At 39.5% G+C, this 18,521-nt stretch overlaps 1 protein-coding gene across 4 annotated transcripts in view; it reads left to right on the top strand.

The window, feature by feature from the left end:
* mid2 (midline 2) overlaps positions 1-18,521 on the top strand; it is a 164,686-nt gene that overhangs the window by 95,689 nt on the left and 50,476 nt on the right. For 3 of the 4 annotated variants that reach the window (XM_036002289.1, XM_031303292.2, XM_031303291.2), the window contains one exon: positions 17,260-17,325. The exons of the other annotated variant lie outside the window; for it this stretch is intronic. In XM_036002289.1, the coding sequence (XP_035858182.1) occupies positions 17,260-17,325 (66 nt within the window). The remainder of the gene's footprint in view (positions 1-17,259; positions 17,326-18,521) is intronic. 4 annotated transcript variants of the gene reach the window in all.

The following is an 18,521-nucleotide window of genomic DNA, read 5'->3' as shown; positions in this document are numbered from 1 at the left end:
CATGCATGTGCTGTGAAAATATGACACGCCAGCCCATCACATTTAGTGGGTCATGAAAAAAAAGAAAAACGTATTAAATCACTCCCAGGCTCTGCATCATGCATATGCACAATTTATGCAGAAAGAAAGTGGAAAGCTTTTAAGAGCTTTGGTGTCAGCAGTGATACAATGCAATGCAGAAATAGGGATATAACCGACATTACTTATCTTTGAGTTGTGTGTGTACTGTTTGCTTAAGAGCGATGTACAAATTTTTCCATTCCCATTTATCCATTATACATTCAATCACTTTTTTTTCATAAAATGTGAGCAGCATTTCCTTGTGTAGCTGGATCCTTGTTATATTCAGGTTAGGCAGATACCGTAAACAGTGTGATACTGATTCACTGCTATGTGATCTATATCGGAATTGATTAGCTACACTCAAAGTGTTACTCCCAAGAGTTGTATCTATAAATCAGTGATGTTCTCATGACTTAGTAGAAACTCTGTATCTTATACTTAATAATCTACTCACTCAATAGCATTCATTTTAAATAACTTGGTTATTTAAAAGTCCAATTTATCCCACGGTCTTTCCTACTATGTGTGCTTAGTCTTAAATAATTTCCTTATCGTTTTAGTGTCCTATGTACTAAATCTTGTTTTAAGGGATTTTTCACACTCCCAAGGATAGAATTCCTGAGTAAACTGGATTTTTTTAGCATGAAAATAGTCAACTTCAACAACACTGAAAATCTGCACAAAATATTTAAGACCATCAGCCTCATACTGTATTCCAGTATCTGCTTGTTGAACCCTGCTAGATTTTCCTTCCTGTCTTTCTTTTTTATTTGCCATTTTGTCACCTCTTTTTCTTCTTTTTTTACAAGGCTTAAAATTGGAATTCAGGCACTTGAAGGCTTGTGCTGTGTGTATTTTAGTGTAAAGCTGTAAGAAGTTGACAACATAGCAAAGCTTAGCTGAGCCTCTTACTCTGTTGACAGACAAGGAGAATCATTTTGACTAAGCAGCTGATAAATACAACTTTTGTATTCCTGTGGCGTTTACCATACAAACATTTGTATGTTTATTTACAATGCATTCAAGTATGCCAGAATGAGTTTATGTTTATGTTGTTTCTGGTCTTAAAATGTGTGATATACCTCTTCTTTTTTTTTTTTTTTTACAGTAGCTGTATTCATGTGCATGGTTTGTCATAATGCACCGCAGATCATAAACTCTGTATATGTCTTGACATCAGATGTCTGGCAGCTACACACCACAACGTAAGAGGATTTACACATTAATTAACAGTGGAAACTCGTCTTGCTATGCTGATGTTATTTTCCACTGGCTTCTAAGCATTTTGGTTCCAACCCTTCATATATTGCCACATTATTTGCCTGTAATATCTGATGAGTAAGCACTCCCTAGTATTAATCTGCAACAATCCCTGGCTCAGATCACATTTATATGAGGGGACGGGAGGGGTTCTGTTTGAGGAAACTGATGACACATGCAGTCTATGAACATTACTTGATTTAGAAATTACATTTTGAGTGTTTCTGGGGAATTTGTAAAACAAAAAAAAAATTGTAAAGGCTTGATAAAATTCGACAAATTTTAATTTTAATCATACGAGAGATTTTCCAGTCAAACAGATAAATCACAGCCTGAGTCTCGCAGAAGCTGTTTTGGTTTGTGGCTTGGGGGACAGTGGACAAGACAATGAAGCATAACAGGAATATTTATACTGAGTCTGGAACGTCAGTCAGCATCCAACTTCTGAATTTCTTTATCCCATACACACACACATACACAGAAGTATGTGTGTGCTGATGTGTACGTGATGAGTTCTGCGTCTTGTTGTGAGGCTGCCAGGCAGGAACAGTGTGTCGCGGCTGGGAAGAGACTTTAAACTAACGACACCAGTGTTAGATGAACAGCACGTCTTCGCTGGCCTTAGGACAACGGGGGCCTCTGATTCATCCCCAAACTTAAAATGGCCTGTTGATTCTCTGAGCTGCACCTGGGTAACAGTAATCATAGGTTAGTAATAGTTTTGATGATTGAATCATCTATTATCTTAATGTTGAAGGTTGAATTTCAAGGATTTTCAATGGATATTCAGCCTATAACAACACAGTCAGTTTAATAAAATAATAATGTATCCTTATCATGTAATTTCCTGCTGTCCTGCTTTGTTCTGAAATTAAATATGCACTTCTTGATCTTTAAAGTGTGCCTTTAAAGCTGCTTTATAAATATTTTATATTAATAATGGCACCATGGCACACCTGACTCTGCAGTTCCCCTCAGATCTATGGATACACTGTTTTGGTTCACTCTCACAGCTCTCATCAGTGTCGCTTTCAGCCATAGTACCTGCCTACCTGCCCAGCACAAGACAGCAGACATGCAGAGCTAGCGCCTAGCTGGTGAACATAGTGGAGTTGGTGGATACCAAAACAGAACTAAAAGCATTTAAAATTGCTAATGTTGCTCTGTGTCTCCTTGATGCATAAATAGGCAACTACAGTATATGCCAACATACCCACCATAACATTATAAGGTGGTTATAGTTTTTAGCATTAATAAATGCAGGTTTAAAGATTTGGTCACACCAGAAAATGGTAGCACTAGAAGTGACTGTAGCGGACTCTACATTACTAGCTAAACCTGTCAAAATCTGCTTAATTGATGGAAGTGGCAGCTGAAGGATTGAAAATGAAAGCACCAATTAGGTCTTCTACCTTGATCATCTCTTGATGGGAACTCTACATTGTGGTGTCAAATTATATTATCAAATATTTTTTGATTTTCGTGGTGTTTTGAATTCAATGTACTGTACTGTACTGACTCAACTAGACTGATAACTGGAAGCCAAACAAGCCTCATTTGCTCCGTTCTCTCTGATCTTGGAAACTACTTGGTGATAGTCGTTTCTCATCATACATTCTTATTATGGAGTGCTGTTCCTTTTTAAAGACAGTGGCTCTGTCCACTTCAGTTTTGTCTCTAAGACAGCTGGTTTCCTTTTTAGCAGCTTTACTGTTGCAACTGCTTGTAATGTAAAACACATAATTTTCCATTCAGCAGGGAGCTAAAGAACTCAATGACACTGGGGACTAGATTTATCAAGCCGTTTGCGCCTGTTTCCAGGCGTTAATTGTTTGCAAAGACGGACTTAACCGATGCAAGCTATTTACAAACAGGGCGCACTTGGGTAAAAACGCAGATTGCCTGCCACATGAGCGAGAAGAGACAAGTTGCGCTTTCAATATGCGTTTGTGGGAGGGTCATGGGGAAAATGGGAGTTCCACCCAAAAAGGTGGGAGGATACGCGTAAAGTGCGCCTAATTATATATTCCGCAGTATTTACAAAGACTGCCAGTAAGAGCGCGCCTCTATTCTACTCTTAAAAGCAGGTCTAAACCAGGAAGCGCGTTTTCCTGTGTGTAAAAATGTACCTTATTCAATGGCAGCAGACTAAAAACTAAATTAAAAAAATGCCTTCATGTCTGTTCCATTTTTGATGAACAATTTTGCGATAATTTAACTATATAACACTCTTTAATGACTTAACCCCATCGGTTGGGTTGACATATAAATGATATAAACATATGTATACATACATAAAGCCAACACAACAGTATCATAACAGACCACACATACCTTCATTCTCTACAGAGATCTCAGCAGTATCTATGCCATCCACACCTTCTACCTGTTCGGCAACGAGTGTTTGCTGCACCACCTCTTCAATAGTAGAGAGCGTTTCGATTTCTGGTGGACCTGAACCGGTTCTCCTCGATTGTGCCCGGTTGTACGCTACCTTCTCTTTTGTTCTGCGCTTTATGTCTTGCCACCGTTTTTTTTACCTCCTTCACTTCTCTCCTTATAGATGATAACGAGTTGATTTTATTTGTTATGGCAATCCAAATAAAAAAAAAATTCCGAGGGTGTGGATGTTCTGCCCTGTAATATGTTCAGGTTTGTTGTTACTTCATGCACTAATAGGTTCATTTCATTGAAACTAAATTTAAGCTTGCGCTTTCTTTTTCCCGTAGGAAGATCCATGATAGATACATGCGGGCCCATTCTTTGCTCTTTTAGAGGCGCGCTAATTACGCTAGAGGGCGGAGTATGCGCTGATTGCCTAATGGGTGTCAGGTTTGATAAATACTACCCAAAATGAGAACACATAGCGTGCGCTATTACCGAACTCGCATAAACAGACGCAGCGTAAACTGTGCTAGTGTTAGTAAATCCACCTGAGGGTGTTAAGAGTAGCAAATGACCAAAACTGGATGAAGACAATAGTATGCACAACTACTTAAGTAAGCTGAGAAACCAATATTGCCTATCTGCTTACAGTTACACCAGGTTGAACATCATCTCACAAATTGAGTTATGTTTTAGGCTTTCATGTCATTGAAGCTGCAACAAGACAGCTTAGGCAATCCTATTACAGTAACAGTGAATAACTGCATCCCTGTGAAGGCCTGGTCAGTCAGGAATCAGTTGGCTTAGTTCAAAATCACAAGAGTTAAGAGAGAGAAAAGTGAAATATGGGAGAAAAGTTGATCAAAAAGAAATATTGGCAGGTAAACTGATGTTTATAGTTTTCCTATAGTTTCCAAATTCAACATGGGTTATTCAGATTTCATTAAAATTGTTGTTGTTTTGTAGAAGTGTCTGTAGGACTGTAAAATGGAAATATACATGGGGAAACCCAAGTGGTTGCATAGTTTGAGCAATATGCAAGAATGTTTAAGATGTTTAAAAATGTTAAATTTGTTGAAATTTTGAGGATACACGTCTTTTAAGTTTCAAGTAACTTGTCCCATCTTTGTATTGTAACATATCTCTCTTACATAAAGTTATTCCCATCCATACATTTTCTTTGGCGCAAAGTTCTTGAAATGGATTTCTAAGCATGTGTGTGTTGTTTTGGCTGGCTGAGGAGAATTTCAGTCTCCCACACTTTTCTCAGGCATCTTGTTCTGTCCCAGACACAGCTGCCTTGGACAGAAATGTTCTTCATTCCATTCCCATGAATCTTTTGCTTCCTGAAACATGCACATTCACTTTCTAAACACAAACTTGCGCACACACACACGCCCAAAAAACGGTGAGCACCATTATCTAACACAGTGACACACATAGTGTGAGAAGCTAGAAAGTGCTGCATATAAGATCTAAAAGTCTCCGCTTGTATGCCGTGTAACATATTGTTACTGCAGATTCATTTTTTGATGCTGATGTATGTGGCAGTGTAAGTTAAAGTTTTTAATATATTCTGAGTTGATTTGTATTTTAAGCAGTTACATATGTATTGCTTGTATCATTAAGTATTCATTTAAGAAACAGGAGAAAAAGAAAAAAGAAAAAAATGTTAAGTTTATTTCCTGAATGTCTTTCCAATTCTAATTACTCATCCGCTGTGAATATTATGTTCCAAAACCGTCCATATCGGAGCTGAACCAGAAAATAAAAGTCAATCTGTCCATAAAATGCAACCATTGTTTTTGGCACAAAATACAAAATGTGTGTTTAGATTAAACATTTAAAATATAGTCTCTGCTTGCTTGTATTCAGCCGTTCAGGGCTGCATTTCTCCACAGCATGAACTCTTGACCGCAAATTAACCCACGTCTGTGAGGAACACCAGACACATCAGTGTTAGGCCAATATTCTGCCACAGGAGCCAAAAAGAGAGGAGGAGCAGCAGGACAATATGAACGTGAATTAACTTTTGGAAAACTTGAGTCACCTGGAGCTTGTTCATGTCATATGACAGAGAGATTGCGAACATGCCTTCTCTGTGTTTGATAGCACTGGCTGCATTGTCCTATAACCCAACCTCAGTGAGAAGATAGAAGAGAAAATATCTGTTTGGTTTTATTCATTCAATTCTGCAGGTGGCTGCTTGTTTTTGATTAGGTATGATTTTAATAGGTGTAGATATGATGTTAGTTTTTAATGTAAAAACAAACAAATGTAAAATACTGAACTTCATCCTTTTACGTCTGATGTCACTGATCTGCAAGAACATCCCTGGAAGTTTCTGTTTAGCTCGGGTTACGCAAAGGAAGTTCAGCTTCGCGGGGAGTTGTACCAAGAGGAATGTCTGTTCTAGATGTCGACGCCAGAGAGCCAACCACGCAGAATCACAGGAACGCAGGGAATGTGTTTCCCCTGTTTGCAGCGAGCCTTGTTACCATCGCGGACTCTGTCCAGAGTGGTTCCCTGCACTATAACTCTGGTGTCTGGCCAAATCAGGGATGCATAGCAGTGAAGCTGAGCCACAGCTCGGATTATGTGATTCTCCACTTGGACTGTCACCCTTTAAGATTTTTCATTTCCTTAAGTAAGCTGGAGCTGGGATTCTCAGCATGTGAATCCATGGTGTTGTAACATGTCACAATCAACGCAATATGTCTTAGGATAAGATAAGATATACTTTATTGTCCCCAAAGGGAAATTTGTTTTGGACTCTGTCCTTTCTGCAGCTTTACAAGGACAACACAAAATACAGAAAATAAGCATCTCTCAACACACACTCTCATGCAACACGAAACATGCTTTCAGATGTCATGTTTATGTGTGCGTTAGTAATGCATTTTTTTTTTGCTTCCTGTTATCATTGTCTCTGCCTCTCTCACATTTGCTCGCGTCCTCTCTTTCTGCTCGTACTCCTCCTGCTGCAGTGTCCATCTTATTTTTTAGGCATCTTGCCAGCAGCCGGTTACACGGTAACAGGTGTCATATATAGATGTTATGTAGCTGCCATCAGCACTAGAGTTACATGACCTCATCTATAAATACATGATAGTGACATGATTTACTGGCCTGCTTCCTGGGCACGGTCAGTCCAATTAGATAAGGCAAAGTATAGAAGAGATAGAGAGTAAATCACTTTGCCCACCTTGGTGGAAGCAAACCCATCTGTTAGGGTGGACAGATCCACTTTGATACTAATAGAGTCGCTCTGTCTTGTCACTGAGTGAAAGGGAGGAGAGGAGTGTGTGCAGGCTCTGACTTCATTTTATTGTGCATTGTGTGTGTATATATTTGTCTGATTTGTTGCACGTTGCCTGCTGCAGCCTGGGAAGATGAGAGTCAGGGTCTTTTTCTGTTCTACATTTGAATACCTGCCGGGCTCAGTAGGGGGTCACACTGTGGTGGGCAAGATAAAACGCTTCAGGGTAGAAATCTCACCGTTTCTCTCAAACAGGCCTCTGTTTGGCATTATCTACTATCACATTCAATACCGCTGAAACAGCAGTAAACATAAAGCTGCTGTTTCCCTTAATAACTCCAATTGTGCTTTTTTCCACTTGCCCTTTATGTATTGCAAGTCAATTTCAAACATGTATTCCCTGAAATACAGAGCTCAGGGAATCCATTCAATAAGTCACTTGGTTATTAACTGCTGAAAAATGTGGTTGGTGCAAAAGCAAGGTTTTTAATCCGAGAGGCGGGGAAGTGGAGAAGTATATTTGTGGCAGATTGAGTTAAAACCGCACTGAGATCTGTCAAGATAAGCAAAAGTCTTAGAGAGGACGTTTTTTTGGAAGCTGTATTTGAGACTGCACTAAAAGTAGCTTAGAATCCCAGTTGCTTTAAGTCAGAGCCTTCTGTGTCTCCTTTTCCCCATAAATAATGTGTCAGTAATGATACACATTTTGCATTAAGATGTCCTTGAGCATGCGGCAGCACCTCAGGTTTAATTTCGACACACGTCATGACATATGCTCCTCTGTGTGTGTTTTAAGTGCATGTAGCATATATGGGTGTGTTTACCCTCCTACTGGTTGCATTAATGTCATATGCTTTCAGAAACGAGGTATCGCTGCCTCTGAACCTTCTCACCTCAAAAGAAATCGACTAACTGTGTTGCTCATAACGTTATCACACACTCGCAGAACCAACCCCCAGTTCTGTAGTCTATGAGTTCAGATGAACTCCTCTGGAGGTTTTACTAGAAGCTGACAAGTGTTTAGCTTGGGAAGTGTTAGTCACACCAGATTATTATCCCTGTTACTGAACGTTTAAAAAGATGACATGTACAGCAAAAAGAAGTCCAAAGAGAGGGTAGATTGATTTTGTAGAACTTAAAGATCGAAAATAAACGTGTCATTTCAAGTTGGACTGCTATTTGCTATGGCAGCCAAAGTTGTAACGTCTGCTATCTTTAGGTAACCGGCCTAATAAAACATGTTAAAATTTAAACTAAGAAGTAGAGATAGCACCACGCCTAGAGACAGGATTGTTATTGTCAGTTATTTAGTTTTTACAGGTTATTAAAAAGGCAGAAGGACAAGATGATGAAGGTTAGGGTTGAGGAAGAAATTAGGAGAGGGCGATAGCTGACATTATAGAAGAGTGGGGATGAGAGATCAGAAGTGGCATGGAAACAACAAGCGAAGGGAAAGAGAAGCTATAGGGATTCCATGATGTTCAATGTTTAATCATCACTTAAGATTTAAATGACAAGACCTTGCGTCTAGCCAACTTGCCTCCAGCTGACCCACAGGTAAGGCTTCATCTGTCAACAAGGAAAATAGGAAATAGATGAACTTAAAGGAGAAATCCGGCGCAAAATGAACCTATGGGTTAATAACACATGGGTATGACGTGCTTGAGCTATGTTACTGGTTACTGGTTGCACAGCGTTCGTCTTCCCAAGATGGCGCCTGCCTATATAGTACAGTCTAAACTATAAATAAACTATCTTTTCAATAAACTGTCTGTACACTTACAAAGTTCTCAATGCTTCGGTTTACATGTATAGACCCTCATTATGCTATTGTGGAAGTGTGGTGCTATTTTGAGTTAGTGGTGTAGAAATAGCGATTTCTTTTTACTTTTGCGTGCCACGACGACTAGCGTTATAAGCTAATTAGCGGTTTGTGCTAAAACTGGTCACATTCGAATCAGCATAAAAACATATCCCAGAGAACGGTCGACTCGGTACCCATGTGTTATTACTCTGTCCAAAAGTAACAAAATTTGCTTCTCTAAAGCTCACTAATTACCATGTTATAATTTGCTTGTTTATCCATACAAAAACTGAAAGGTAAAAGTGACGGCCAAGAAATAGTCTGGCACTAAACCTCCCATAAAGTGGTGAATTGTCGTTTTTACACTACAGCTTTTGTACGTATTAAACAAACGAGCTGTCATGTGTTAATTAATGTGCTAATTAATGAGTTTAAGAGATGCTGTTTGGCAAATTATGTTATGTTTGGAAAGAGCCAGGCTAGCTGTTTCGTCCTGCTTCAATTCTTTATGCTGAGCTAAGCTAAAAGGCTCCTGGCTCCAGCTACATATTTATTGTACAGACATGAGAGTGGTATTGACCTTCTTATATAACTCTCTATGAGAATGTAAATAAGCCTATTTCCCTGATATGTGACACAAGTCTGTAGAAATTCAATCAGCTCTACTATGGTATTTCTGTGTTTTTGGAAACACAGAGAGAGGAGCTGACATTCCCACTGTACATGTTATGCACAGAAAGAGAGATTACAATGATGCAATAGAAAAAGATGATTATGATGGTGATGGTGATACCATTCCGAGAAAATATCTTCTTCTGCCTGAATCAGTTTCCTCTACCATGCACCCTCGTCTCAGAAGGGGAAAATGGGTTTGAGGTGCATGTACCCTCTCAACCAGAAAGCTGTGCATATCCAGTGTTTGTGAAGTGCACATGAATTTTCCACAAGCTCAAATGTGCTTTGGGTCAATGTCACTTTGCCACGAGTGATATAGTAAAACACTGTCAAGGACTCTCAAAACGGTGGGGCCGTGATGAAAACTTCACAACTGTCATTTCAGTTATTCATTGTGTTTTCACAGGCAAACAGCTTTGAATCTCAGTATCTTATGGGAATACAGCGCCAGCTGTTCTCTATCAGTCTTTCCTAACGGCTTTCAATAATGTTTTCCTTAGTAATAAAATATAATGAGAGAGAGCAAGCATAATGTGGAGGTGACAAACCAGAGCGGGCCAATTAATCTGATTCACAGGTCACAGTTTTTAACATTTGCCATAGATTTGTATCCGCTTTGTAACTAGGCAAACAAGACATTTGTCACCTCCACATAAATGTGACTTCTTTGATATCACCACATCTCTGTCTCTCCTCTTCACTCTGCGTGGATGTCTTAGTGCGTAAAGGCTTAAGGGGAGGTTTTGTGAGAACACCTTGGTTTCAGAAAAGGATTTTTTTTGGAACTAACTAACAAACTGGGCTCAACTGACTGCCGTGCTTATGTCACTTCTGTGGTAACTTTTTGAACAACGCTGCATTTAATTAATTTAAATCACATAGGATTATAGTGTTTCATCAGAAGCCCATCCTGATTGTAGTTATTTAAGTAAAATATGTCGGTATGAGATTCATGTTCATGATTCATGTAAAATTGCAAAGCTGCTATAAAATTGCCTCTGAAATCTCTGGCTCCAGTGAGCAAAAACCAACATGAGGTTGTTTTATGCTTGTGCACGCATCCGTAATATTTACTAATACAAAATATACAAATCTTTCCTCCCTCATCTTAGGATTTTCTGCACTCTCTGCACCCAGATAACCAATCAGGCTGCCTGTGTTTTTTCTCTTGGCAAACATCTTCTGCAGCAGCCGCATGTTTTTGTGTCAGCTGCGGTTCTCATTACGCTGTTATATTTTTGAGGGTGTAGACGGCACGTTTCTGTGATCTCCTGTGGGTACTGGCTTTGCAGCTCTGCGCTTTCATTGAAATATAATCTTTTTTTCACTTTTTGACCAGTCACACAGTTAATCGCGATTAATTTCACAGTCAAATGAAACACATTCCTCCTCTCTACTTAATTCCACACCACATTTTGCTAGTTGGTAATATTTGTCCATCATACATCTCATTTGATTTTAGTTACTGTCATAGTTGATTTAGGTACTGTGTGGGCACAGTTCAACATGTGTCTGAGAAACACTCCATAAATATTGTCTACAAGAACCTTGGACCGAACTAAATGAAAGTATGACTCATTCTTTTGACTTCTGAGGACAAAATTGGTGGAAATTCATAGCAGTGCTTTGCAAAAAAGTAGGTATTTTGTTGATAATTTTTCATTGAAGCAATGAGAGGGGTTAGAGACACAGAGCTAAGCAATGCCCTCTGGGTTCCTATCAGTTAGAATGACTCAGACCCAAAACACAGCTTTCTCTGTTATTGAATTTTAGAAAATAAGGCAAAATGAATAACCGTATCATATGAATATACCAAAGAGCCGGCAGCTGGATAATTGCATTACAGCCAATAAAATGTTGTGTGCTGCCTGTCTGTCAGTGTGACTCTCTCTTGCTGTTAGGTGCTCTTTCTTTCTCTTTTTTTCTTTCTCAGTCTAGTTGTCGATTTCTCTACCTCGTCTGGTTTTTCATGCCAAGTTAAGCAGGCATTTTGGCTAAAATAATTTGTGAATATACAATCCATTTGCAATGGCAACCAATCAGGAGGAGAAGACAGTGGAGCCCATCATGCTGCAGGCTGCCACTTAGAGCTGGTGCTGTGGGAGGTGAACGTAGAGGACAGGCAGCTGTTAACAAGCCATGGAAATCCTACCTAACGAGCTGGGCCTTGCCCTTACTGTCACACACGGCATCTATTTCAACTCCAAATACCAAAATATCTACAGTGGATGGCTCATATATTTATTTGTTTATTTTATTGTGACTATGCACATTAATAGAAAATGTTTAAAATTTAAAAAGTTTTTTTTTCCATACCCAATAAAAACCCCCAAAGGTAAAGACTGCTGAGGAAATATCAGAATTATGTGGGTCATATGAGATTATATGAGAAAGCATAACAATGTCCTGTTGTATATTGTAGAACCAATTTGCCTGACATTGCAAAAATAACAAGCCAGCTTTATGTAGATAATGCTGTGGGAGCCGAACTGTCACCACTGTGCAAATGATGCCAAGACTGTTGATTTTTGTTCGTTTTTTAAAGAAAGAAAGACAGCCAGAAAGAAAGAAAGAAAGAAAGAAAAAGAAAAAGAAAAAAACTCCATAGGATATTTGCTCTTCCAGTTTCACAGAGAGGTTAGAGGTTTAGGTCAGCTACCGGACCGTGTTTTCAGAGGCAGCAGGAATTTAGTGTGTTGTTGAAGGACACTTCAGCAGAGATATTTAACCTGGATTTTCTGATTGGCGAATCAAGCCTCCCTGCTGATTAGGACTAAAGATGTTCCGATACCGTTACCAGTATCGGTATCGGCTCCGATACTGCCTAAAACGCTGGTATCAGTATCGGGAAGTACTGGAGTTTATGCACCGATCCGATACCACGTAATAAAGCCCTAAAGAAAATCTATGTTAAAGTAGTTTATTTATGTTATTTTTCCGTTATAATTGACTGTCAAACTGCATAATAAAAGAAAGTTCTGTGGCGTTCATTGTCTGTTTGTTCATGTTTCACAAAGAGTTTAACCTGAGCCAGGCCGACAATAAAGATAAATAATATCACATCCATACAGGGATAGTAGTATACACTTGTTAAAACATAATAAAATATATGACACACTGGTATCGGATCGGTACTCGGTATCGGCCGATACGCAAGTTCAGGGTATCAGAATCGGTATCGGGAAGCAAAAATTGGTATCGGACCATCTCTAATTTGGACACTCTGCTGCTTATTGAAGCCTACATTTTAAGATGTGAAACATACTACTGTAGCCCTTTTAGGCCCTTAAAGGAATTATCCAACATTTGAAACCTACTCATTTGCCGTTTTACCCTAGAGTTAGATTAGATCCTTCTTCTTGTGTTCTGTTTACATCTGTCACAGTCCAGATATTATCAGGAGTACCGAGGTGTTGCCTTTGAGTATGGATACAAATATGAGTAGTATCTGCTCTATATGATATAAGGGCTGTATATTGATGTTAACAAAAGTGACATTTGCAGAACTGGTGTTTCTTAGAGTACTAATTATTTTATGTTTTAAGGAATTTAATCAGCCCAATTTTGTTTATTGGTCTGCTGTTTCTGCATGCTCCATTTGTAAGATACTCACATGCACAAAACACAGTTAGGTAGTATCACTGTTGGCTCAAAAAAAACATGTTCTCTCTCTCTTAAGCAGAGATATTGATCATATTGAACAACAGCCAAGCCACATATATATGGTATTTTTCTTTCTCAGTATTAATCCATGACAAAGAATTGCACTGTTCCAACAAGAATCCAGTGTAGGCCGATTGAAATGAAACAGAAAGATCCTTTAAGCTCATTCAACCATATCACTGTTTTCTACTAACCCCACTTCATCTCAGTCCAGACACCCACTAATCCACAGCATTAAGTTCCCATCTCTTTACATTCGAATATCACAGCATCCTCAGCCTGTAAAATTATATGAAATTGTCTAATAAAGGCCATTGGGAAATGGTCAGGGATATGGCTTTGCCTCATGTGGCATCTATTTCTGTCTTTTTCTTTTTCACCCTTATTCTTTCCGTCCTTTCTTCTTGTTTTTAGCAGTCCTGGGTCAGTCTGCCCCTGACCCAAACAAATAATTGGGAAGCTAAAAGCACACACGCACCCATGAGATATCCCAGAGTCTTATAAACAAAATCAAATGCCAGCTTGTGTCTGGCCTCCTCGCTGCTGTTCAGTAGTCATGACGATCCATTATTCCCTTTCAAACCTACAGAGAGACATTTCTTGATCCTAATCCCCTCACATGTCTAAAACGTTGAATTACTATTGGATTTGTTTCCATTTAAGATGTCTTTTTCTCATATTAATGGTTTCGGGGGGAAGAAACAATTGGGATTTGTAAAGAAGAGAAATTGACTCTGACAGTATGGACTTGTCCTTCCGTACCCTTCCCAGCAACTTTATTTAAATTCCCCAACTAGACGTGTAAATGAAAGCAAGCATCTTCTCGCTGTCTGCTCCCATTTTTCGCTCATAGCTTGAAGGTCAAAGGAGTTCATTCGGAGTTCAAACATGTGAAGCATCTTATTCATATAAAAGGGAATACCTTAAAGTCATTGTTAAACATAACTCTTCTACCTTGCACAACAGGCTAAGCCAAAATGCACAAATGGACTGTTTTTGGTTGTAAGATACAAACAAAAAAAGTGTGAACATTTTAGTTTTAAGCATCTCTCATTAATTGGTCTTCAGCCAGCGGGTTATGAGACAAGCGTGACTCCCTGTTTGTTATACCCTATTACAATTGGTTGGTCTCAAAAGCTCTGCCCTATGGAATATTATCCTCAGACAAAAACCCTGTTTCCCAGAAGGCTTGTGTTACTGACACATCCAGACTCTGAAAAGCCTCTTGTTAACAGCAGCTGTAAAGTGAGCTTGTTCTATTCTATTGCTCTTTCTCGAGTTTAATCTCTCCCTCTTTCTCTCGCTTTCATTTCTGTTTCTCTTACTGTCTCGTTGTGCACGGGGGAGGATCCTGAATTAATTAAAAGAAAAAAAGACTTTGAAGTTGGATACTTGGCCTCAGGGCATTCAGTTCCATTTTTGTTGTGGTGGCAGTTTAATTTTTGTTGTAATGTTGTGGTAACGACCCGGAGATTCAGCCACTGGACAATGACATCTTATTAGGCATGTGATGCAGACAGCATAAAAACACTGCATATATTTTTTTACCTATGGCCAAGCACTTATTAATTTCAGGGAGACTTCTCATAACACTTGTGTCCATTTCTCTTACTGCCTAATTTTCTTTGTGATTACATTCTTGACCTCCTCTTGACTGTTTTAATGTTCCTGTAGCAGAGTAACAATGAGCTCAGCCCACACCTCAGGTTGGGGAGTAACACATTATGCTGCAATTGGATTACCGTAATATGATTTCAGAAATTGCCAACTGCTTATTTGTCACAGTTACTACTGAAACACAGACATGTTTGCAGAAATCATCAGTCATTGGCTTGTTGGATTTTCCAGAAACGTATTTAAAAACACAATTACTGTAACTGTATTTCTTTTTTGGTACTTTGTGATGTAATTCTGTGTAATTTCATGGTTAAGCAGTAATGTGAATTGATCTACAGACTCTTTAAACAGTGAAGATTAAACTGTGACAGCAGTCTCAACTTTGAGACAAATGTGTGTTCAGTAAAACTTCCATCATACGCAAGTCTCCTGTAAGACAGAGGTATCATTTTATTTCTCCCACAATCCCTTACTCAAGTCTCTGTAGCTACTGTAATATAAATAGGGAGCTGTCCTTTTTTGTTTCAAAGAGAAATGGGATCATCTGTAAAGCAATGAAACCCTGGAGCCCCTCAACACAATGCAGTCATATGAGGGGGTGGTGATCTAACCCAAGATGATGGGCTGTCAGCAGCTGTAGTTGTAACTGCCGAGAGACAGAATAAGGACTGAAGTAGTGAGACACAGAGCGAGGTAGGAGACAGAAAGCCAGGTAAGAGGTAGAGAAGACGTACTGTAGAAAAGAGACAAAGGTAGCGAGTGACAGGAAGACAGATAACGAGAGAAAAGACAGCAGCAGAAGAGACAGAAGACTGAATTAGAGGGCAGGCCAGAATTGAGCTACTCTGCCAAGCTGCCCCTCTCAGCACAGGACTCATGCCTGTTTCCATCCCATCAACCCCCTCCATCTCTCTCTCTCTCTCTGTTCACTCTCATGACATGCCATGTCCAAAGCTGAATCAGTGAATGAATGATATAACCATATGCTAAGAGCCCTGCCTACCCCAGCAAGCCCAATCATGTGCCTCAAACAACTGAAATGCAATTTGTCTTTTCTGCTTGCCGTTTATTTTCCTCCTCCCTCCATTCATGTCTTTCTCTGCTTTCCCTTCTCTCATTCCACCCTTCTCTCACTCCTCCCTCCATCTCGTTTATCTCTCTCTCTTTCTGTAATTGTGTGCCTTATTGTATTTATCACCTTTTTTACTTTCCATGCTAGTAAACATGTAGTTATAGTTGATAGATTAAGAAAATATAGTGCTAAAGTTTAAACCAAGCCTGGTTATAAACTACGTGTTTACTAAGTGAAGATTTAATTGATTGTTTGTCATGATAGACATTTAAATTTTGGAAGTTATGTTACAGCTCATGATGCTACAATGACTTTCTGTTTATATAGTTTTTGATTGGATCAGGAATCCAATCCAAACCAGGTATTTCCTAGCAACCGATTTACACATTAATAGCACCACTATTAGTCTTTACTAGTTAAGACATGAAGTTTTAATGGTGCAACCTGGTTTGAAACCAGCTAGTAGTAGAACTGAGGAGGCTGCTCTAATAATGGTTTTGACAGAATAGCAAGACATCACATTATATTATAAAAATGTTATCCTTGTTTGCCTTGACATATAATTTTTGCCACCTCCTGCAAGTCACCATCCATTCAGCAATTGCTGGCACCTTCTCCCACCCATCTCATCCTTTTTCTGCCTCCATTCCTCCCTTTATAAGTGTTCTTCTCTGCTCCCCCTCTCTATCTCCGAGTGGTTCTTGCTGTCTTTGATGTCTGTTGTGTGTTTTAATGAGTTTGTTGTTGACGGTTGCTCGGCCTTCCCCGTCTCTCTCTCTCTCTCTCTCTCTCTCGCTCTCTCTCTCTCTCTCTTTCTCTCTCTGCCACTTGTCCTGCCTGCTGGGCAGAAGCCACAGGAGTGCCAACACAAGTCAGGCAGAAACCTATTTACACACACACAACAGACGTTTTATGGTCACTCATAGAGCAGATACACACAATTTAAAGTTTAGTGCCTCTATTCACCTACAGTACATGTACATGTATAAATGCAGATACACTTACTGAGTCACACACTTAAAGACAAAAATACACACACACGTGCATGTAGGCCTATGTATGTAGAGGACAGAGGAGTTTGTTTCACTGCAGTCCCATGGGAGGCAGCTGTGTTCTGATGTATTAATCATCTTCATCTCCAGCTTGCTAATTAATGACCCATCTGTCCCCTCTCACTGATGTTCCACTTCAAACTCCCTCTTACACAAACACTCTCGCACAGGGCTGCGACACAACAACCAAATGCAAGACCCAGTGATGTAACTCCAGTTTCAGGGAAATATTAGCAGACACTGTGAGCCACACTATTGTCTGCATTCATGTAAGGCCATAAGAAGAGAAACTTGTTCTGGGAGGAGTTCTCCTCTTCAGTTGCGTTTAGGTGACAGACGCTGTGGGCTCAGGCTTGTCTGCGTGTGTGTTTACGTGCACTCATGTGGGTGTATGTGTGTGTGTTCGTAGGCTTATCAGGTGAGCCCGGGCAGAGTGTCAGATGCGGTAATGGAGGCTTCAAAGACAAGCGCTGCGGTGAGTTCCCTGGCTGCCTTTTTCCAACCCCACCACCCTCCTCACCTATCCCTGTATATAGGCAGACAGGCACACAGGTAGACACCTGGATGGATAAGGAAGGGATGCAATGAGGGAGTTAAGCAGGCCGATAAATAATTAAGTGGGTGCAAAGTCAAACAGACAACAGACAGTAAATCAGGCTGAGCGACAGGCAGAGGAGATACTGGAAAGCAGTCAGACAGTCATAGTGGTGGCCAGGTGCTTGCCCAGCCCACCTCCCTTTCACTTGCATGAGTAGAGCTACTTCAAACACCGCCGCTTGTCTGCTGCTTTGTTCTACTGTTCTCTTTGCAGCTGTGCTTGTTGTTGTTGTTTTGATGCCCATCGCCGTCACCACCATCGCTGATTTGCTTCCTTTTGATCGGTAGTTCCATTTCTGGCTATTTGCTTGTTGTTTCCATTTTCATCTTTTGTACTGTGTGTGTGTGTGTGTGTGTGTGTGTGTGTGTGTGTGTGTGTTTTATTTTTTTTGCATTGACAAACAGTTAAGGGATAGTAATTGAGTGTTTGATCATTAAAATTGCCAGTGGAGGTTGATTGGTGTAATTGTTCAGGGGCCAAATTTCTTTTTTTGTGGCTTTAAAGTATGACAAGGTCAGACAGTTTCCATATTACAGACAATATGTTAAAATAAATAAATAAATCTACTATATGAGCATTTGTAGCAGTTAAAAAGCAATTAATTGGGATGGAATTGGGATTCAATTTGTTTTCTTTCCTTTGATTTTCAATGCAGTATTAGAATTGCACTATAGGTTACAGCACAAGCTTACAGTGTAGGACTTTAACATTTACTTCAGCTTTTCAGTATAACTGTAAAAATGTATGAATATGAACATGTGAATTAGTACTTAGTAGGTATGAGGTTCATTACACTACTGATATTACAGACTTCACCAAAAACATCACATACTATGGCATGCTGCCGCCAAATTCATGTAATAGAGAACGATTTATACATTTTTTGTTTTAATGAAAAAACACAATTGCATGTTAAGAAATTATAATAATTAATCAGTCAGGTTTTTGGTCAGTGTCTTAAACTTAATGTTTGAAATTAAAATATACAATTGCATCCATAACCAGACTTGTCCTGTGAATGCACATTTTGCACACTCGATATGTGCTAATGTTCAGCCTTGTCTCCTTGCTCC

The sequence above is a fragment of the Sander lucioperca genome, chromosome 1 (assembly GCF_008315115.2).
Source record: "Sander lucioperca isolate FBNREF2018 chromosome 1, SLUC_FBN_1.2, whole genome shotgun sequence".
NCBI classification, from domain to species: Eukaryota; Metazoa; Chordata; class Actinopteri; order Perciformes; family Percidae; genus Sander; species Sander lucioperca.
Note: the sequence above shows the minus strand (reverse complement) of the source record. Positions and strands in the feature narration are given on the sequence as shown.